We start from the raw sequence: 23,303 nt of genomic DNA, 5'->3' as shown, positions 1-23,303 counted from the left end.
AACCAGGATTGTGGTTTTGGCGGTGAGGTGGGTGAGATGAGTGTAGAGACACCTTTGGGGCAAGTGATAGGAAACCTTCCCTCTTCCCACCTACTCTAATACGCTTCTTGGCTAGATTGTAACTTGGACTAACGTTCTGCCTAGTTCCACTCCTCAATTATTCCCCTCCCCCACAAAGCCAACTGCTGAACCCAAACTCCATCTTTTCCCCCACATAGTGGCATGCAGGCAGCCAGGTGAACCTCTCTCAGATCACATTTATCCTGTGGCTTGGGCCATGCCCATGGGGTGAGTCCAAGAGATGGGACAGTAGAGTTGGGAGCACGTAGTGTCTCACATCTGGGAAGCAGAAGTGTCTGGTACTCAGACTGGCAAAGCAACTGGTGAGACTTCCCCACCCACCCTCAGCCCTACTGCCCCCTACAAGCCAGCAGATTGCTTCTAGATTGGGGGAGGTTAGAACAGACTGAATTTAGCTTAATCCATCCCCAGAGCCTTTTATTCCATTTCTTTGCCTTCTTTTCCTAATGTTCAGTTGTTAAAGTAGTGACAGAAATTCATGGGGGGGGAGAAACACTTGCTTCTTTTCCAGCGTGCTTGATAAGTCAGCCCGGATGTTCATCCTTCTTGAATTTTAGTGTTTTAAGAAAATCCTGTGCTATAAATGAATGTTGGTTTTCACCCAGCACAAACCCTCTGGGAGCTGGCCTGGTCTGGTTTCTGTATTGCATCTCCCACTTTTTCTTCTAGCTTCGTCCAGCCAAGCAGAGAAGGAGCTAACAGATTCTCCTGCAACCTCCAAACGCATCTCCTTCTCAAGTAGCTCAGAGTCTCCCCTCTCTTCGAAGCGACCAAAAACATCTGAGGAGATCAAACCGGAGCAGGTGAGACCAGCAGGGGCCCTGCTGGTGCGGGTGGGCGCGGGTGTTATAGACATCGATGGGGAAGGAATTTTTTTGAGTGGGCGGACTTGGGGCAGACACAGAGTTGCTGGTAGGAACTGAAGACTCAGCCAGAGCGGGGGGTGTGTTCTCTACAGATGTACCAGTGTCCCTACTGCAAGTACAGCAATGCTGACGTCAACCGGCTCCGGGTGCACGCCATGACACAGCACTCGGTGCAGCCCATGCTCCGCTGTCCCCTGTGCCAGGACATGCTCAACAACAAGATCCACCTCCAGCTGCACCTCACGCACCTGCACAGCGTGGCCCCTGACTGCGTGGAGAAGCTCATCATGACGGTAAGGCAGTCAGCAGCGGGACCCTGTGGGGTTTTCTTTCTCCAGGGGTCAAAGGGGTCAAAGGTAATTCAGTAACATGGGCAAGGTAAAAGCCAGGAAAAAGCCAGCATAGAGTTGGAGCTGTCGGAAACGCGTCCTGATACCGTGACCTTTGTTCTACTGTACATGCCTTAGACGTGGCAGAACTCCGGCTGAACGCCAACTCTGTTGTTTCTCAGCCTCCATGCTCATCCTCTGTCCTTTCCAGGAGAGAGAGGTGTGGATTAGCTAACGGATTATATGAAGAAATCATTATTCAAGACTCTTCAAACCTTTTTTGAGGAGGTCATGGGCTAGGCTGTTCTTAGCTTCATCTACGTCTCATTTCACCTCATAACAATCCCTGGATTTAAAAAAAAAAAAAAGGAGGTTTGACCTGGTCCCATTAACAGTTGAGGAAACCAAGGCTCGGTGGTGTTAATCGTCTCAATGCCACTTGTAAAGGGCAGAGTTGAGATTTGAACCCACATTTTCCAACTCTGGTGTAGCTCTGTAATTTGGATTCTCGGACATGGATACTCCTAGTCTCCAAGCAGGAAAATGGGTAGTCTGAGATAACATGTTGATTCATGAATGTGGGTTTTGCATCTGAACACGATGTTGCTACAAACGTAATTTTGTTTTTGTTTTGTTTTTTTAGAGATAAGAGTGTCACTATGTCGCCCTGGGTAGAGTGCTGTGGCGTCACGGCTCACAGCAACCTTACCCTTTTGGGCATAAGCAATCTCTTGCCTCAGCCTCCCAAGTAGCTGGGACTACAGGAGCCCGCCATAACGCTGAGCAATTTTTTGGTTGTATTTGTCGTCGTTTGGCAGGCCTGGGCTGGGTTCAAACTCACCAGCTCCGGTATATGTGGCTGGCACCCTAGCCGCTGAGCTACAGGAACTGAGCCTACAAATTCAAGTTTTGAAAGCCTGATTCTAAGTGGCCACTGTAAACAGGGCCCAGAAGATTAGTGTAAACATTGTAGTCATAATGTGAAAACTTGCCAAAACCAGGTGGTAGTAATGTCTTCCTCTCAGCTGTGCTGGACTGCTATGAAAACCCTTTCCTGATCACTAGAGGAAAAACCACCAAAGAGAATTACTCTTTTCTCTAACTGAGAATTATTTCAATGGTGGAGTGTAAGAAATGAATTTGATTACCTTTTCAGGTGAAGATTCCCAGAGAGGTAGTCTGTTCAGAATTCTGCGTTATCATGTGTGGGTCACAGACACACCACCTCTGGGCATGTTCTATCCCATCTGGTTATGCAAAGTTAATGCCTAATGTTGTAAGTGGTGTTTAGTTGTGAGGAACTTGTAATTGATGATGCATCAAGAGAACTTCAGCGGCCGATGGGAAACTCAAAGGTGACCAGGCGTGAGTTGCCTTCCAGAGGTCTTTCTAGTACAAATTAACTTTCCATGGGTGTTGTCAAATAGGTGACCACTGTGGAAAGATTCTCTGTAGGTAGAAACCTCCTTCTGAGGACAGGTGGGTTTCTGTGTGACAGGTCTCCTCAACATTCTCACCAGCCTTGGAGATATCCAAGGTGTTTTCCTAGGCCTCATATTTCTTCCCAACTGATGGCCTGGGACCATGGGAGCTTGAAGGAGGAGAAAGAGGTGTGGGGAGGGAAGCAGTCTCAATACTTGACCTGTATTTCTTCTGCTCAGGTTATTATTTTTGCTATTTAACAGAAATCCAGTCTAGGAACTATGGGCTTATAATAATCTGCATGACTGTTTACATTAGACAATGAAAAGTTCATTTGTACGTCCCTGGGGACTAGAGTGTAAATTATATTTAAAATATCCATTGTTTGTCATATTTCATACTATAACTTACAGCAATAGGAAGGTGCATTTGTGGTGGTCATTATGAAGCATCTTTTTTTACCAAAGAGTTTTTGCGGGCAGTATATTACTGCTGTGTTTGTTTGGACACACATCCCTAAATTATTTTTCGAAGTTGCACACTAAAGTTTGATAGTCACTATTACAGACCCTCCAAGTATTTTGCAAATGCGCAATTGTATGCACAATGCCAGGGAGCTAAGGAATATATCCATGGACCCAATTAAAAACCCTATTCTAGAGCCTCTGGTAACATAATTATGTAGGAGAAACTGTTCTCTAAAGGAGCTGTGCTTGGTGCCTTGTGTAGAAACTGCTACATGCCTCATCTTTCCACAGCAGACAATGGAGATGTTTTCTAGATGTTTCTGAGAAGTGTGCAGATGGTGGGAAACGTTCCGGAAGTTGATTTGTTAGCAAAGAGAGAAAGTTAATGGATTCAGAAATGAAATGGAAAGTTGGGGCAAACATAAGAGTGTTCCCTTTTTATTTAAAGGTGTATATACATAAGGATGGTTTTGCACTGTCTGTTTCCACGGGATGATGGAGTCACGGTGTGGCTGTCGGTATAGAATTGGTTTCTCCCATCATGAGGATGGTTCACACTGAGCCAAATGAGGCATTTCTACCTTAATCCTTTCATTCAGCAAGAAAAGATGAGCAGCCAGGGTTATAGGGGAATTTATGGGCAGATGATAGGGCAGACCCAGAATCTTATTTTAGGACTTGGAATACTGATCTTGACCTCTGCTGTGATGAATCGAAACAGATGTCCGTGTCCTTCCTCAAAGTTTGGGATTAAAATGGAAGTTGGACTTCACTTTCACAACTAAGTGATTATGACAAACCTGTGGTTAAAATCATGCCCCTGGACAAGATTTTATTGTAATTTTATTAGAAAATTGGACCATGGCAAAGTATCCCTTGGGCTTTCTGATGATATATCTGTTTGTTCATGGCCAACCAGAGGAGGAAACTCTGAAAAGAGCATGATGAGAAATGCTTCTCAAATCAGAGCTCCATTTTCTAAACTATAGCCATAAGGAATGGCCAGTTCTCTGGTCATTCATCCTACAAGAGGAGAAGGCTGTGTCTGCTTTGTCCCTGACTGGCCAGGAGGAATGGCAGCGAGAGGAGTGAATCTTCTTCCTTCCCCCAGTGGGTTGACTCAGGTAGCGTCTGTTGGCCACAGAATAGGAAAAGCTGGCAAAATCTCCCCAATAGATGTTTCCTGGCAGACCAGGGGTGTGTCCAAGGTACCTACAGCTATAGATTCTGGCAAATTTTTTCTGCTGTCTGAGTCCAAAGTCTCAGGGTCTAGCTCAAATTTGGTTTCAGTCCCACTAAAAGTAAATTCCACCCCGATAAATAGAAATAGATTACTTTCTACACAATGTCTTTCTGTTCAGTTGTAAATGGAGAGCGTTTTGAGGAGGCTTCATTTAATAATACCTTATCAGACAGCTTTCAGGAACCTGCAGTGTCTAATATGTCTGTTGCTATGGTAACAGCTGCTTGCTGATGCTCTGCATCTCCTATCTGTGTCTTCCATGGGCCCCCTTCTTTTTACTGATGAGGGGGCTTGAGAAATACTCTCCACCAGGAATTATCGCAGTGCTGGCCCTCCCTATGGAAACCGCGCCCACAGCTCTTCATTCCACTCGGCCTATTGGAAACAGAGCTCCAAAGGGTGTCCCCGCACACGTCATGGGAAAGAAGGGAATCTATAAAACTTAAGGGAGAGGAGATAAGTGCCCCTCCGCACCTGGCTGGGCAGCCCGCCCCTGCCCCCAATGCCAATTTAACCTCAAAGTCTCACCTATTTACAGAGAAGCTGAAGAGTTCAGATTGGTGGGAAGGACCTTGGAGCTGCTGCTCTGGGCCCATATTTTCCTCTCGGAAGGGGGGTTGAGGGCATGGAGCCCATGTTTCTGCACTCTGACTGAGAATAGGAAAGACCACCTACCATGCATTTCAATACTCTTAAATGATTCTAATTGATCACTATCTTTCTAAGTGACAGGACACACCACTGGGATCCTGGAGCACTAATACAGGGACATTTTCTTTGTTCCTTAATCACTTAACCAACTACGACCTCACAGTGAGGGGGACTGGCTCTTGCAGCCCAAGAACACCCTTTTCTCCAGCCCCTTGTCTTTCAGCCCTTGGTAGGTCCTGAGGATTCTGCAGGCCTTGAACCTGTACAGATCTCGCCTCCAGCCCCTGGCCCAGCACTGCCTGCAGACTGCTTGCTCTCTCTCTCTGTCTGAGGAGCAGTACTTTGTGACTTTTCGGCCAGTGTCCGTGGTTGTCTGTGTTCCACATGTGCCCATGTGTCCATGAGTATCTGGGACAGGCTGGTCACCTCCCGTGTTCCTCCCCCAGGTTCTCAGGTAGTGACTGCTGGTCTCAGGGCTGTCGCACCCACCTGAGTATCAGCTCTCTCACTTTGTCTCCATCTCAGAGGATGGTAATGAAAATAATCGGGCTTCATTAATTCCAAGCCCTGTGAGATGATAGCCATTTGGAGCCTGTTTGCCAATTAGATGGTCTAAATTAGAAGTGACCTTGGTATACCGCCACTGCTTGCCTCTCTGAGTCTAATGAAGCTTTTCTCTCCGATGCATTTTCCATCTCGGCTCTCCCCTCTCTCGATGCACATGTGTGCACACCACTGTCCGTATGTTTTCTGTCCTCTCACCTACCTTCTTTTTCTTTCTTTTTCTCAGTTTTTAAAATCTGGTTCTGGGCTGCATTTGTTTCTGCCCCATATGAATGTTAACCTGTCCCTACAGTTTGTTTTTCTTATGTGCTTTATGTATTAAAAAAATCCAGTAACCCATCACATAGAAGCTGGCTGAGAAAGGCAACGAGACAGAGAGAGAAAGGAGACACCCTGGATCCCACCGTTCAGTGCCCTCGGCCTGGCATGTTTAGAAGGCAGAAAAGGGAAAAAGGCAAAATGAACTCGGAAGTGCTATGGCCAAGGAGCGTCCTGCTTTGTTGGCTGCAGATGTGTGGGACCCAGCCAGTGGGTGCAGTGGCTGTCTAGGTCCAGGGGAGGGGCGAGCAAAGGGCCTCTCCCTGGAGCAGTGAGCTTCACGTAGACTGCTCTGCCTCGCAGCTTTGGGGTTTTCACCTCATGCTTAAACGTTTTGGTCAGAACTAGTGACTCATTCACAAGGGTGTAGAGACTGGCTAGGTCTGTGCCTGAGGCCTCCTTTCCTTTTCTTTCTAAGGTTCCTCATTCTACTGATTTCCACTGAAAAGTGTAGAATTTGCTGGGAAGCCGAGGCAGGTGAATCGCTTGAGTTCAGGGGGTTGAGACCAGCCCCTTGAGCAAGAGGGAGACCTCATCTCTACTAAAAATAGAAAAACTAGCCAGGCGTTGTGGTGGCCACCTTTAGTCTTAGCTATTTGGGAAGCTGAAGCGTTTGAGGTTTGCTATGAGCTAGGACCCTAGGGCACAGAGTGAGACTCTGTCTCAAAATAAATAAGTAAACAAAAATAGAAAAATTAGCTGGGCATCATAGCAGGACACTGAGGCAAGAGGATTGCTTGAGCATAGGAATTTGCGGTTGCTGTGAGCTATGATGTCCCAGCACTCTACTGAGGGTGCAGAGTGAGGCAGTCTCAAAAAAAAAAACAACAAGTTTTTTTAGAAAGAAGCCCTGCTTAAATGAGCAATGCCAAGACTGTAGGGATAACAGCGTCAGGTCCAACATCTTTTCTAAGAAAACATCTGTTTTCCAGCACATAGAATGTGCTGGTTGCATTGCTCTAACTAGACCAGCCTGAGGGTGGCCATAGAAGGTGAGTCTGCACACACGGTCCCGTGAGAACTTGGCAAGTGTAACCTTGGCCGCACGGGGCATTGCATTTGGCCATTCCACATCTGTGACCTGCAGGGGAGCCTGATGGATTGCTGGTCTTTATCATAATTCCAGGGGATGACGGAATAGTGTTCATTGTAATTCCAGCTTCTATGAAGAAAGAGTAAATATTGCCAGCAAATGTTACAGTGGGGACCAGACTCCAGTCTCGTACTTCAGGCTCTAAAAGGTGCCTCTTTGGGGTGTTAGGTCCACTCACCTTGTAGAATACTGAAAGTTATTAATGATAATCTAAAACAATAACTAAGCCAGGAGAAGGTTGGCTGGGCATTTACGAACCTAACTCAAATCTCTTGAGGAGATCAAGGATCTGGGTCTGGATTTCCTTCTGGGAAGCCTATGAGTTCATGACTGCAATATGCGGTCTGTGGAAGTATTGTTCTAGGAGTCTGCAACTTTCATCAGGTTTTCTAAGGCATTTGTGACCTCTAAAAGCTTAATTAGTCTGCACTGTGAGCTTCTTGGGGACAGGGACCTTGTCTGGCTCTCTGCACCTCACAGGCATGCAATGTGGGGGACCCTATAGAGTGTTTGTTAGTGAGTAGTGGTCAGACGGATGGATGAACAAAGGGTCACTCGGGGACATTCCTTCTCAACAGCTGAGTTGTTTTGGAAAGGACTGTAACAAACTGGTCAACGTAGGGAGGTAGTCAGCATAAGGAACTAGGCCTGCAGTACTGATATGCGCAAGTGATGCATCTCCAGTCTATGAAAATTGGGTCAGCTTGAGGTGGTCAATGTAGGGAGGAGGTCAGCTATGGAGGTTATATTATATATTGTTTCCCTGTGTGCAGATGAGTAGAAGAATCAATGGACATGGATGGTACATTTGATATAGAAAGTGTAGGTGTTTGGGCGGATTGTGTAGTAGCATCTGGTCAAACCTCAGAACTTTTTATGTTTGGCTTTTGAGTCCATGCCTGGGGTCATGGGCGGGGTGGGAGGGTGAATAGGCAGAGAGAGGAAGAGGCAGGGAGAGAGAGCAAGCTCAAGTTTCAGCTGTGCACGGATGTTGCTGATGGGACCAGTTATTTGAAGGCCTCTGAAGTTTGGGCACACTTGGGATGGACTCTGGTTATGTTGTATGTAACCAGGTTTTGTCCTTTCGTAAACTGTATATGGGTGATCCTAGCAAAAGAGAAGGCCTTCACAGAACTGCACCCAGCACAGTCCCCACTTTTGACTGTGCGTCAGACACTTGTCTAAGGCAGTCTGAGTTGCATGCAGGTGGGTAGTCAGGGTATGACAGGAAGACAAAGGAGGTGCCAAGGCAAGTACCGGAGAAAATCTCTGTGGATACATCTCTTCAGTGGGCAAGAGGACTCCTCAGTGAGGTCTTTGGAAAGCTTTATGTTTATGGCTCTTGAAGATAAAACACGCGAGCTTTGAGTGAAACACTTGGGAAGCTGGTAGGAGAGGGAGGACCAGGCACAGGCATGAGAACAGGAGCATCTGGGAACTGATGTGGGGCCTCCAGTAGCTGTGCAGGGAGGTAGCTTCCATTCTCAACCTCTGTTCAGACGCAGGTGCATACACACCCCACCAGAATTTCTAGATCTTTAGGATTCTTTTTAGGGATCTTCCTCTTTACCTCCTGAGTATTTCTTGCCTGTTAAAATTTCATATATCAAACCGTTTTTTTTTTTTTTTTTTCCTTCAGGGAGAGGTAGGGAATACTACAGATGAGAAGATACGGGTAGATAAAAGTAGTTACTTAAAATCATATGGGGCAAGACTTACAGGTTTGGAGGCCCAGATTAAGATGCAGAGGAGCGTGTGAGGTTGATGATTATATTTCGGGGAGAGTTAATTGATGGAAGGTGAAGGCAGACAAAGAACCACTGCTTACTGCCTTCTTGAATCCCAATCAGGAATTATGATTAAAGTCGCAGCGAGACAACAGAGGGCTGATGAATTGGTGTCTTTTTTTTTTTTCTTTTTTGCCGTCATTCACACTTGATTGACTTCAACCTTTCAAGTGCAAAAGTCTCTCTTTTCCATTATTATTCATAGCCATCTGAGTTTTTCTAATTAAAGTGTATGAAAACAATTACTGATCCGTCGTACTGAGTCTGTTAGAGGGGACGTCTGCCTTACTGTAATGCGTATAAAAAGCCCACAGTTTTCTATAATGATGTGCAGCTGAGGTGTTAGATAATTTTATTCTTTTTTACTCTGTAGGGCTTTTTTTTTTTTATTTCTCATGATTCATTTTTCATAATTCCTAAAGATCCCAGGAAAGGACTGATCCTGCAGCTACAGCTGAGAAAGGAGGTGGGGGGGAGTCTTTTTTCCCTTCCCTTTCTCCCCCTCGTACCCCCAACCTCGTGCTCCCCCTCGGCTGAGGACTGTAAATTAATCGGTGACCTTTCACTTCTTGGATTCCCGCTGGACTCCCCAACCACACTGGTCAGAAATGCTTTCTATTAAAAAGAGAATAGATGGAATGAGTTTGGCAATCTCCACGCCATTCCTAACGGCTCATCAACAGCTAGCCTTAACCAGCTGCTGGTGAGCTGTGTCTGAGGGTGCAGATGTCTGCGGGAACAGAAATGCCGTGTCACACGTTCACCTGCCGCGCACCTGCTCTCTGTAAACAAAGGATTGCTCAGAACCCTCCTCTGTGGTGCCTGCTGTGTAATTTTTGCACCCGTTGGCATCTGGATTGCTGAAATTATTCTACTGCTCCCTGTAATAGTGAATGGGGAGTTATTTTCTAGGTATCAGTGGGGGCATTTGGCTAGGTTTCCTTGATTTGTTCAGCCTATTGCTGTTCATTCTAGTTGGGAGACATGTGGGCAAGGCCAGGGTCCTCAAGTTCTTACTAATTAATAGTAATTTATTAGAAATATTATTTAGACCAGGCACATACCTCACGCCTATAATCCTAGCACTCTGGGAGGCCGAGGGAGGTGGATCACCTGAGCTCAAGGGTTTGAGACCAGCCTGAGCAAAAGTAAGACCCCATCTCTACTAAAAACATAAAAATGACCTGGGTGTGGTATGAGGCGCCTTGTAGTCCCAGCTACCAGGGAGGTTGGGGCAGGAGGATCTCTTGAACCCAAAAGTTTGAGGTTACTGTGAGCTATGGCATCATAGCACTTTACCCAGGGTGACAGTGAGGCTTTATCTCATAAATATATATATACACATATAATTTAATTTTGAGCAGAAATCTAAGTGTTCCAATCTTTGCAACAGAATATTAATGCATTAAAGTTGGGATTGATGGGAAAATAATGTCTTCAAGTGGGGCTGTGCACCGTGTAGAAAGGTTAGTGGTGATGGCGGCTTCTGCTCTTATAACCTTTAGGTCAGTGCATTTCTCAGGCTGTCATCAAATGGGAGACGATTTCTTATTCCCTTGAAAATATCATTGCCACCTACCTTTCCCACCCCATAGCAGGCAGAGGGAGATGCTTCTTTTTAAATGAAGAACGTTTTATCCATATGTTGCTTATATTAACATAGGACAAATGATAACCCATTTGGACAAGCTTCTGGCTATATGGCAGGGAGGCCTAGACAAATGTCTGAGGATCTGACCTCAAATGGTAGCTATTTGAATCCAGGCTAATTCTGGAATTACTGTACCAGAACACTGGCCGTGGCCAAGGTGGGGCTGCCCTGTTGCAGAATGCTGTGCAGGCCACTGTCTACGGCTGGGACACTGGTCGCAGGTGCCCTCTGATGTTACGTGCCTCAGGCAAAGACTCCAGAAGAAATCCAGGCTTCAGTGAGTCACAAGAACTGCTTGTTTGTGCTTGATGTCAGCTTGTAAAGGGTTACAAAATGTTGTTTCCTGGAGTATCTGCCAATGTGTCTGCGTGTCCTTAGCCTTCCCTTTGTTCTCTCCTCTTCTTCTTCCCCTTTCCTTCCCTCCTCTGCTTGCCTGAATACATTTTGAAAACAGTACTACAATGCTCCCTGCTTCAAGATTACAGTGTACTTTACTAGGTATGATTTAATTAGGGCCCTTATTATGTTTTCAGCAGCTTAAGGTGGGCCTTTCAACTTATCTACCTAATTGGTTGCACAAGAAGTTTCACAGCCCATGACAAAACATTGTCAGTGATCAAAGTCAAAATTCTGCATAAAGGAAAAATATTAATAATAAGATTATTCTTCAAGTGTGCACTGCTAATTATGTCCAGAATGTAACCGTAGAAACACTTTTGACTGATGTGAGCTTTGTCTAATAAACATGAATCTTCAGTGAGCTATGAAAAGTGACACCTCCAGCTTTACACTGGCGAAGGCTAATTTTGCTTATTAAATAATTTTGAAACATCTCCTATTTTGTGTCCCTCTCCTCTCCATTTGACTCTTCCTCGTTTCTCTGCCTGTCATTCCTCAGGTGACCACCCCCGAGATGGTGATGCCCAGTAGCATGTTCCTGCCAGCCGCTGTTCCAGACCGCGATGGGAATTCCAACTTGGAAGAGGCGGGAAAGCAGCCTGGTTAGTGTCATCATCACATCCCCTAGGGATCGAATCAAGATGAAGCCTTGGGCCCAAAGGCTTCAAATTTTGGTGAAGCAGGGATTCCAGGAATTCTTTACAGTAATCCTAAGCTGAATATACCTGATCGGGAGATGAGAATTACTATGGTCGGCTACTTTGTACTCTGGCTCTTGACGTGTATTTGTATATGATTCCTATGGTTTAAAGTGAGAGAAATCCTGATGAGAGCCAGTGGAACTTGAGTGTGGACCCACACATCCTCATAGTGTGTCTAATTAGGGAGTGAACAACAGAGGCTCAGTCAGTAGGCCCATAGACCCACCATCCTATAAGCCATTAAACGTTGCATCTCTGAGGACTTAACCATTAAGGACTCGTGGAGCATGTGAGTTGATTTTTAGGGACAATGGATTAGCTGCCTTTCCGATAATGCAGTGCCAGAGCAGCTTCTGCACAGCATTGTCCCCAAGTCTTCTGAGATTGCCTTAGGATGGGGCACAGAGGTGTATCAGAAGAAGATGTGGTTTTGGACAGGTATGCTGTGGTTGCTGTTGCCACATGGCGGTTCTTAGCTGCATGGACCATGAGACCTCAGTGGGGCGTCCTACATCTTTCCCCAGATTTAAGTTGGGAAGAGTTCAGCCACACGACTGCCCAGCCTAACCCCCTGTGCTTTTTCTATGTTAGGCAGTGGACGAATGATCGGGAAAAAAAGGTCAGGGTATTTATGGGTGTGATGATCTCACTGTAGACAAACAAGTTTTACTATATTTTAATAATTGGCCAGTTGAACATTCATTGCTTGTTGAATGAAGATGGGAGTCAGAAGTCATATTATAATAAGAAACTAAATGCTTACTACGTATATATACCATATATTCTAAGATTTCTTATGGTAAACAGCAGTTCTCGTAAATTCCCCGCAACCTACGACAGTGTTAATTCATAGACCCTGCACTTCAGATCCACTGTGCTAAATTCTTACTATGTAAAGGATGAACATTAAAGGGGAATCCAGCCTGAGATCAGTAGCCTTCAAACCAGTCCTCGAGAAATTGAGAATTTTGAGTCAAGCAATTAAATACTATTTAAAAGACTGTTAGATCTGTGATGTGACACAGGTCTGTTTTGAATTGGAACTTCCTGTGTTTCCTTTTATTCATCTCTGCTCATGTGCAGTCTGTTTATACGCATGTGCTCTGTAGGGAGAACGAAGGAAGGCAGGAGGCCTCTGCACAGATTCTGTCATTCAGGCTGGGACTGCCGTTGTCATCAGATCCTGTGTTCGTGAGGCCTGGCTAGGTAGACTGTTGTGAGTGCCATCCTCAAAGCCTTCTTTATCTTTGGGGTTGATTTTTTTTTTTTTTTCCAGAAAACTCAGAGGATTTGGGAAAGAACATCTTGCCATCTGCGAGTACTGAGCATAGCGGAGATTTGAAACCCTCTTCTGCTGACCCAGGCTCTGTGAGGGAAGACTCAGGCTTCCTCTGCTGGAAGAAGGGGTGCAACCAGGTTTTCAAAACGTCTGCTGCCCTTCAGACACATTTCAATGAGGTTCATGCCAAGAGGCCCCAGCTGCCCGTGTCCGACCGGCACGTGTACAAGTACCGCTGTAATCAGTGCAGCCTGGCCTTCAAGACCATTGAAAAGCTTCAGCTCCATTCCCAGTACCATGTGATCAGAGCTGCCACCATGTGCTGCCTCTGTCAGCGCAGTTTCCGAACTTTCCAGGCTCTGAAAAAACACCTTGAGACAAGCCACCTGGAGTTGAGTGAGGCGGACATCCAGCAGCTTTATGGTGGCCTTCTGGCTAATGGTGACCTCCTGGCAATGGGAGACCCCACCTTGGCCGAGGACCACACCATCATCGTTGAGGAAGACAAGGAAGAAGAGAGTGACTTGGAAGATAAACAGAGCCCAACGGGCAGTGACTCTGGGTCTGTACAGGAAGACTCGGGCTCAGAGCCAAAGAGAGCACTACCTTTCAGAAAAGGCCCCAATTTTACCATGGAAAAATTTCTGGACCCTTCTCGCCCTTATAAGTGTACCGTGTGCAAGGAATCTTTCACTCAAAAGAATATCCTGCTGGTGCACTACAACTCCGTCTCCCACCTGCATAAGTTAAAGAGAGCCCTTCAAGAATCAGCAACTGGCCAGCCAGAACCCACCAGCAGCCCAGACAACAAACCTTTTAAGTGTAACACTTGTAATGTGGCCTACAGCCAGAGTTCCACTCTGGAGATCCATATGCGGTCTGTGTTACATCAAACCAAGGCCCGGGCAGCCAAGCTGGAAGCCGCAAGTGGTAGCAGCAATGGCACTGGGAACAACAGCAGTGTCTCCCTGAGCTCCTCCACACCAAGTCCCGTGAGCACCAGTGGCGGTAACACCTTTACTACCACCAATCCAAGCAGTGCCGGCATCGCTCCAAGCTCCACCTTGCTGAGCCAGGTGCCCACTGAAAGTGTGGGGATGCCGCCCCTGGGGAATCCCATAGGTGCCAACGTCGCTTCCCCTTCAGAGCCCAAGGAGGCCAATCGGAAGAAACTGGCAGATATGATCGCGTCCAGACAGCAGCAACAGCAACAGCAGCAGCAACAACAAGCACAGACGCTGGCCCAGGCCCAGGCTCAAGTTCAAGCGCACTTACAGCAGGAGCTGCAGCAACAGGCTGCCCTGATCCAGTCTCAGCTCTTCAACCCCACCCTCCTCCCGCACTTCCCCATGACCACCGAGACCCTGCTGCAGCTGCAGCAGCAGCAGCAGCACCTCCTCTTCCCTTTCTACATCCCCAGCGCCGAGTTCCAACTCAACCCTGAGGTGAGCTTGCCTGTGACCAGCGGGGCACTGACGCTGACGGGGACGACAGGCCCGGGCCTGCTGGAAGATCTGAAAGCTCAGGTCCAGATCCCACAGCAGAGTCACCAGCCGATCCTGCAGCAGCAACAGCAGCAGCAGCAGCAAAGCCAACTGTCCCTCTCCCAGAGTCACCCTGCCCTGCTTCAACCAAGCCAGCACTCTGAAAAGAAAAACAAATTGGTCATCAAAGAAAAGGAAAAAGAAAGCCAGAGAGAGAGAGACGGTGCTGAGGTGGCAGAGAGCAACGTAGGACCAAAGGAATCACTGCCAGATGCCTTGAAGGCCAAAGAGAAGAAAGAGTTGGCACCAGGGGGTAGCTCCGAGCCTTCCATGCTTCCTCCGCGCATCGCCTCAGATGCCAGAGGGAATGCCACCAAGGCCTTGCTGGAGAACTTTGGCTTTGAGCTGGTCATTCAGTACAACGAGAACAAGCAGAAGGTGCAGAAGAAGAATGGGAAGACAGAGCAGGGAGAGAGCCTGGAGAAGCTGGAGTGTGACTCCTGTGGCAAGTTGTTTTCTAACATCTTGATTTTAAAGAGTCATCAAGAACATGTCCATCAGAATTACTTTCCCTTTAAACAGCTTGAGAGGTTTGCCAAACAGTACAGAGAGCACTACGACAAACTGTACCCCCTGAGACCCCAGACCCCAGAGCCACCGCCCCCACCGCCTCCACCACCACCTCCACCCCTGCCCGCAGCCCCGCCTCAGCCGGCGTCCACTCCAGCCATCCCCGCCTCGGCCCCACCCATCACTTCTCCTACGATCGCACCGGCACAACCGTCAGTGCCGCTGACGCAGCTGTCCATGCCCATGGAGCTGCCCATCTTCTCGCCTCTGATGATGCAGACCATGCCGCTGCAGACTCTACCGGCCCAGCTGCCCCCGCAGCTGGGGCCGGTGGAGCCTCTGCCTGCAGACCTGGCCCAGCTGTACCAGCATCAGCTCAATCCCACCCTGCTCCAGCAGCAGAACAAGAGGCCTCGCACCAGGATCACGGACGACCAGCTGCGGGTCCTGCGCCAGTACTTTGACATTAACAACTCCCCCAGCGAAGAGCAAATCAAAGAGATGGCAGACAAGTCTGGCTTGCCCCAGAAAGTGATCAAGCACTGGTTCAGGAACACACTCTTCAAAGAGCGGCAGCGTAACAAGGACTCCCCTTACAACTTCAGCAATCCTCCCATCACCAGCCTGGAGGAGCTCAAGATCGACTCCCGGCCGCCTTCACCGGAACCCCAGAAGCAGGAGTACTGGGGGAGCAAGAGGTCTTCCAGAACGAGGTTCACTGACTACCAGCTGCGGGTTTTACAAGACTTCTTTGATGCCAATGCTTACCCAAAGGATGATGAATTTGAGCAGCTCTCTAACTTACTGAACCTCCCAACCCGAGTCATAGTGGTGTGGTTTCAGAATGCCCGACAGAAGGCCAGGAAAAACTATGAGAATCAGGGAGAGGGCAAAGATGGAGAGCGGCGTGAACTCACAAACGACAGATATATTCGAACGAGCAATTTGAACTACCAGTGCAAAAAGTGCAGCCTGGTCTTTCAGCGCATCTTTGATCTCATCAAGCACCAGAAGAAGCTGTGTTACAAGGATGAGGATGAGGAGGGGCAGGATGACAGCCAAAACGAGGACTCCATGGATGCCATGGAAATCCTGACACCCACCAGCTCCTCCTGCAGCACCCCGATGCCCTCCCAGGCTTATAGCGCCCCGGCACCACCAGCCAGTAATACAGCTTCCTCGGCTTTCTTGCAGCTTACGACGGAGGCCGACGAACTGGCCACCTTCAATTCAAAAGCGGAGGCAAGTGATGAGAAACCAAAGCTGGCTGAACCTCCCAGCGCACAGCCAAACCAAACCCAAGAAAAGCAAGGACAACCAAAGCCAGAGCAGCAGCCGCAAGACCAGCCTGAGCAGAAGCCCAGCGCACCCCAGCAGAAGCTCTCACAGCTGGCTTCCGCGCCCTCGTTGCCACAGCCTCCCCCACAAGCCCCGCCTCCTCAGTGCCCTTTATCCCAGTCAAGCCCCAGTCCTTCCCAGCTCTCCCACCTGCCCCTCAAGCCCCTCCACACATCCACTCCCCAGCAGTTGGCAAACCTACCTCCTCAGCTAATCCCCTACCAGTGTGATCAGTGTAAGTTGGCATTTCCATCATTTGAACACTGGCAGGAGCACCAGCAGCTCCACTTCCTGAGTGCGCAGAACCAGTTCATCCATCCCCAGTTTCTGGACAGGTCGCTGGACATGCCTTTCATGCTGTTTGATCCCAGTAACCCCCTCCTGGCCAGCCAGCTGCTCTCTGGGGCCATCCCTCAGATCCCAGCGAGCTCAGCCACTTCTCCTTCAACCCCAACCTCCACAATGAACACTCTGAAGAGGAAGCTGGAGGAAAAGGCCAGTGCAAGCCCTGGCGAAAATGACAGTGGGACTGGAGGAGAAGAACCTCAGAGAGATAAGCGTTTGAGGACAACTATCACCCCAGAACAACTTGAAATTCTCTACCAAAAGTATCTCCTGGACTCCAATCCGACTCGAAAGATGCTGGATCACATTGCACACGAGGTGGGCTTGAAGAAACGTGTGGTGCAAGTCTGGTTTCAGAACACCCGAGCTCGGGAAAGGAAAGGACAGTTCCGGGCTGTGGGCCCAGCTCAGGCCCACAGAAGATGCCCGTTTTGCAGAGCACTCTTCAAAGCCAAGACTGCCCTCGAGGCTCATATCCGGTCCCGTCACTGGCACGAAGCCAAGAGAGCTGGCTACAACCTAACTCTGTCGGCAATGCTCTTAGACTGCGATGGGGGACTCCAGATGAAAGGAGACATTTTTGATGGAACTAGCTTTTCCCACCTACCCCCAAGCAGTAGTGATGGCCAGGGTGTCCCCCTCTCACCTGTGAGTAAGACCATGGAGTTGTCTCCCAGAACTCTTCTTAGCCCTTCCTCCATCAAGGTGGAAGGGATTGAAGACTTTGAAAGCCCCTCCATGTCCTCAGTTAATCTAAACTTTGACCAAACGAAGCTGGACAATGACGACTGTTCCTCCGTCAACACGGCAATCACAGACACCACAACTGGAGACGAGGGCAACGCAGACAACGACAGTGCGACGGGAATAGCAACTGAAACCAAATCCTCTTCTGCACCCAATGAAGGGCTGACCAAAGCGGCCATGATGGCAATGTCCGAGTATGAAGATCGGTTGTCATCTGGTCTGGTAAGCCCAGCCCCAAGCTTTTATAGCAAGGAATATGACAATGAAGGTACGGTAGATTACAGTGAAACCTCGAGCCTTGCAGACCCCTGCTCCCCGAGCCCTGGTGCAAGTGGATCTGCAGGCAAGTCTGGTGACAGCGGGGATCGGCCTGGGCAGAAACGATTTCGCACTCAGATGACTAATCTGCAGCTGAAGGTCCTCAAGTCATGCTTTAATGACTACAGGACGCCCACTATGCTAGAGTGCGAGGTCCTGGGCAATGACATTGGACTGCCAAAGAGAGTTGTTCAGGTCTGGTTCCAGAATGCCCGAGCAAAAGAAAAGAAGTCCAAGTTAAGCATGGCCAAGCATTTTGGTATAAACCAAACAAGTTACGAGGGACCCAAAACAGAGTGCACTTTGTGTGGCATCAAGTACAGCGCTCGATTGTCTGTACGTGACCATATCTTTTCCCAACAGCATATCTCCAAAGTTAAAGATACCATTGGAAGCCAGTTGGACAAGGAAAAAGAGTACTTTGACCCAGCCACTGTACGTCAGTTGATGGCTCAGCAGGAGTTGGACCGGATTAAAAAGGCCAATGAGGTCCTTGGACTGGCAGCTCAGCAGCAAGGGATGTTTGACAATGCCCCTCTTCAGGCCCTTAACCTCCCGACAGCATACCCAGCGCTCCAGGGCATTCCTCCCGTGTTGCTCCCTGGCCTCAACAGCCCCTCTTTGCCAGGCTTTACTCCATCCAACACAGGTGGGTTCTGTTCCAGGTGGATGGTTTTTGTTGTTGTTGTTGTTTTTTCAGGGTTAAATATTTTGTTCTATGGCTACCATCCAAACTTTCTGAGTTCTGGGCACATACAGAACTTTCCTTCTGTCGTGTCTCCCTAGTGCTGATGTGGACGTGGTTCTTTGCCTTCCTAGTTCAGGGATGGGGGACCTCTTGGTTGGAACAGTCTCTTCTAAAGCCATTCTTCTGCCCTGTATTTAGTAGCATGGCCAGGGTGTGTACTGTTGGGAAGAACTTGAGGGACCTGGCCGTCTAATTTCTGGGAATTTTTGAGAAGGAAGGTTCCAACACAGATCGTCCATTTGGCCCTCGTGGAAATACCAGTCCCATCTAGGTATTTGTTGCAAATATAAGACACCTGAATGTTCTGGCTAATTCTGGATCATTCCCTGTGGATATTTAAGTTAACTCTTTGTCTTCACTGGGATCCCTGCCTTCTTCTTGAGTAAGCTCCAGTGGCAGGAGAACTGCTATCTGCAAGAAATTCTTTGGTGTGGTAGATCCTTGCTGTTGGGTTTGTCTTCTACCTAGCACGATTGTGGCTCTGTTGGTTTCTACCGGACTGCCTTTCTATGTGAGCCCATCGACTAGGAATCTTGTATTAGGCAACATGTTTTTGTTTGTCCTCCAGACAAAAATACTAATGCTTATTTTAGGGATCCTCAGTCACCCCTTCGTTTCCTTTTGCCCCTCCCCCTTTTCTTGCCTCCTCCCATTTAGGATGGTGTGTACTTGGCACTCTTCTAGTCTCACTTCATGGGGAGTTTTGCACTTACCCCTGTGTACCTCTCATTTCTCCTTCTCTGTCCCCACTCTTCTCCCCAGCCATCTTTCCTCCAGAGTCCTGTGAAGCTCAGGCACAAGTCAGCAAGCTTCTCCCACAATGGCCTGCCTTAACCAACAGAGAGCCTCTCAGGGCACCTCCTTGCCTTCAAAATGCGTCCCTGTTCCCAGGGGTTGAAGCACTTCCCAGAGCAGACATAGTTTCCATTAATTCCATGTTTTACAGTTTTGGTGGTGGTTTGCAGAACATGAGGCTGCTCCCTTCCTGATCCCAGTTTCCCTTTCAAAGAGAATAAGGACAGGAAGCACATTAAGACACAGAAGTTGTTGCTTGTGTGTGTTGACCAGTAATGTCACAGAGTGATGCAAACACCAGTTAGACATAAACCAGGAAAGGAGGTATGGAAAGCAGCCAGGCACTGAATTATCCCCACAGCCCAAGACTTGGACAGAGGGGCTTGGGAAGGCCCAGCGTTATAATAATGTGAACAAAGTAGAGTCGGCATGTCTGATCTATTCCCCTTGTTTTACAGATGAGAAAACTGAGGCCCAGAGAGGTCAAGACCATTCAACAAGCTAGGGTAGGAGCCAGAGCTCCCGCCCAGGCCTCCAGGCTCCCAGTGCTATGTGCTTCTTCCACAGCACTGAGCCAGTCAGTCACCAGGTATATGTTTAGTGCTACTCGAGACCACACAGAGTGGACTCGAGATAGGAAGGTATGCTCTTCATTATCCAAGGCAGACAGGTGTGTCCCAGTTACCATCACCTGACCCTACCACAACTCTCAAGAGCACTGGTTCTGGAATGGGAGGGAAGGAACTTGTGTTTATTAATGTCAGGTCCAATGCTAGGCTCTTTCTGTATGGTCTTTCAATTTATCCTTATAACCATCTATTGTGGAAAGCTGAGGTTCTAAGAGGGTGATTGATGGGCTCAAGCTCATAGGTCCCATGTGTGTCAGGTATAATCCACACAGGGTCAGTCTGTCTCCAGAGGTGTGTGGCCAGGTCTAAGGGGGATGAAGTATGTTGCTTGATTCCAATCTTAAATCAGAAATCTAAGGTCACAGAATTATTGTGAGAAAAGTATATTGAGCTATTATATCTAGTGTGGTTAGGGCAGAGGTAGGTAAATAGCAGGGGTTCAGAAAATATTTCTTAAAATTTGAATCTCTTATGTAGACCACTGCTTGAAGATACACAAAGTCAGTTTAAGACCTTCATTCCCAAATCTTTCTCTTAAAAGCCTGAAGCCATGGAGATGGGGAAATCTCTAGACATTTCTTCCTTGCCCCACTGAGCTTGTGGCTCTGGCCTTACCCTTTAAACTTAGAGCAGGCTTGTTGCCTAGCAGCAGACCAAAAGAGCCATGTCCCAAGTTTATAATTCATAATCTATTGTGTCTCTGCCCTGTATGTGCCAGTTTAACCAACAAGCCTTTATAAAATTGTTCTGAGTCAGACACATGATCCCCGTTTCTTATGGCCATTTAGGAAACTGGATGATGTGATGCTGAAGGACGCTTCTTCCTTGGCTATCTGGCGTTAATGGAGTGGCATCTTGAAGCAGTCTTGTTATTTTCATGTGAGATATGAGGCTTGGATAGTGAGAGCTGTACCAGTATAGCTGGAAATCAACAGTCTTCACCCAAGTCTGGGCTGCAGAGTGTTTTTGTCTCATGACAGTGGGTCATATTATGGAACCCCCATCCTAGCTTTCTGGCAGAAGGTGGTCCAGGTGAAATATTGAAGAGCTATGAGATTTTTTTGATTTTACATTTTGATGTCCTCTGAAGTGAAGGTTCTTGGATATGGTGAATGTAGAGGTGTTCTGAGATCTGTTGTCTGTGAGTTCTTCCTGACTCCTGCCTTTTCTTAGCATTTCATCATCCAGAACACTCTGTCAACCCCCCTCCCATGCTCTGCTTCCCTGCTTCCATGCTAGTCTTCATATACCTGAAGCTTGGTGTTTTATTAGCAGCAACACGCTTTTCTATTACCCTGGCAGGAGGTTCAAACCAGGAGCTATCGATATGGGTGAGGGAGGATGTTAAGTTCTGGTGTTAGTGAAGGCTTTGCAGGGAGCAGTAGGTTAGGGTTATATCTGATCAATGATGGGTCTGTACCCCATGTGGGCTTGGTACACAGATACCTTTACTGTCCCTGAGCATTGGTGCGTGGGGTAGGTTATGATGTCTTGGGAATTGATGGTGTCAGCACCTTGGACTGTTCCATTTCTGATACTGCTTTTCTCCTCTCTTTCTCTGGCTGGGTTCTCAAGCATGTCCAGCCCCACTGGCCATTTAGTATATTATTGAAATAGGGGCAGAAAGATAAGGTGGTCATTTCTCCAGCAGATTCCAGCATCCTTCAGCCTCCTCTTCCTAGGTGGTTACAACTATTCAACAGACATGAAGCAGGTCAGCTGGGCCAAGGCACTGGAGCAGTTTTCCCAGAATGAATTGATTTTATTTCTTCCCAGGCCCTTCCCTCCTCCACTCTCTCCCATTCATCTTCTCTGCCCTCCGGAAGCGTCCATTCTGCTGCAGCAGCAGAGCTGGGAGAAGAGGAGCAGTTGAGAGCGGCCTTGTGTGCCGCGTTTCTTGCTCTTGCTCTCTTCTGTTGCCTCTCTCCTCCAGACAACTTCTGGGGATGGAGGGTTCAAGGTTGTACTATTTTCGTGAAGCTTTGATGGGTCCAAGCTACAAACAGCTAATTTGGGGGCAGCCAGACTAACTGCCTTGGGTGGAGTGGATGGTAGCCGGGAATGCTCTGCCAGAGTGAACTAGTGGGTGTGGCACACTGGGCAGGAAGGTTGGAGGTTGTTCAGCTGAAAGGGGAAGTGGGGGAGCTGACCCAGGACAGGGTCCTGAGCCTGGCGGGAGACTTCTGGTGAAAAGACTGGTTTTGAGAGGCTCCTTCAAGTTTAAACCCTGGCATCTCAGACTCTGCGGTGACACCGGGACAATGTGTTGAGCTTCAGCCTCACGTCCCTAACTGACCCGTGATTTCTTTCTATCTCCATTCCTTCCAGCTTTAACGTCTCCTAAGCCGAACTTGATGGGTCTGCCCAGCACAACAGTTCCTTCCCCTGGCCTCCCCACATCTGGATTACCAAATAAACCGTCCTCAGCGTCGCTGAGCTCCCCGACCCCAGCACAAGCCACCATGGCGATGGCCCCTCAGCAACCCCCCCAGCCCCAGCAGCAGCAGCAGCAGCAGCAGCCACAGGTGCAACAGCCTCCCCCACCGCCAGCAGCCCAGCCACCACCCACACCACAACTCCTGCCGCAGCAGCCGCGCAAGGACAAAGACAGTGAGAAGGTGAAGGAGAAGGAAAAGGCGCACAAAGGGAAAGGGGAACCCCTGCCTGTCCCCAAGAAGGAGAAAGGAGAGGCCCCCACAGCGGCGGCAGCCACGATCTCAGCGCCACTGCCAGCCATGGAGTACGCGGTGGACCCCGCTCAGCTGCAGGCCCTGCAGGCAGCCTTGACCTCGGACCCCACGGCGTTGCTCACGAGCCAGTTCCTTCCTTACTTCGTACCGGGCTTTTCTCCTTATTATGCCCCCCAGATCCCTGGCGCCCTGCAGAGTGGGTACCTGCAGCCCATGTATGGCATGGAAGGCCTGTTCCCCTACAGCCCTGCGCTGTCGCAGGCCCTGATGGGGCTGTCCCCGGGCTCCCTACTGCAGCAGTACCAGCAATACCAGCAGAGTCTGCAGGAGGCGATCCAGCAGCAGCAGCAGCGGCAGCTCCAGCAGCAGCAGCCGCCGCAGAAAGTGCAGCAGCAGCAGCAGCAGCAGCCCAAAGCAAGCCAAACCCCAGTCCCCCAGGGGGCTGCTTCCCCAGACAAAGACCCTGCCAAAGAATCCCCCAAACCAGAAGAGCAGAAAAACGCCCCCCGAGAGGTGTCCCCCCTCCTGCCGAAACCCCCCGAAGAGCCAGAAGCAGAAAGCAAAAGTGCGGACTCCCTCTACGACCCCTTCATTGTTCCAAAGGTGCAGTACAAGTTGGTCTGCCGCAAGTGCCAGGCGGGCTTCGGTGACGAGGAGGCGGCGAGGAGCCACCTGAAGTCCCTCTGCTTCTTCGGCCAGTCTGTGGTGAACCTGCAAGAGATGGTGCTTCACGTCCCCACCGGCGGCGGCGGCAGTGGCGGCGGCAGCGGCCTTCTTGATAGCCTCCT

General features: G+C 48.7%; 1 protein-coding gene across 1 annotated transcript in view; it reads left to right on the top strand.

Moving 5' to 3' along the window:
* ZFHX3 (zinc finger homeobox 3) overlaps positions 1 to 23,303 on the top strand; it is a 238,636-nt gene that overhangs the window by 214,751 nt on the left and 582 nt on the right. The window contains 6 exon segments of the mRNA XM_023514108.1: positions 751 to 884; positions 1,040 to 1,240; positions 11,371 to 11,473; positions 12,849 to 18,302; positions 22,154 to 23,298; positions 23,301 to 23,303. The exon segment at positions 23,301 to 23,303 is cut by the window's right edge and continues 582 nt beyond it. Coding sequence (XP_023369876.1) covers positions 751 to 884; positions 1,040 to 1,240; positions 11,371 to 11,473; positions 12,849 to 18,302; positions 22,154 to 23,298; positions 23,301 to 23,303 — 7,040 coding nt within the window.

Source organism: Otolemur garnettii, unplaced genomic scaffold (assembly GCF_000181295.1).
Source record: "Otolemur garnettii isolate 467f Iridium unplaced genomic scaffold, OtoGar3 scaffold00047, whole genome shotgun sequence".
NCBI lineage: Eukaryota > Metazoa > Chordata > Mammalia > Primates > Galagidae > Otolemur > Otolemur garnettii.
This window is presented reverse-complemented; position numbering and strand designations above follow the sequence as displayed.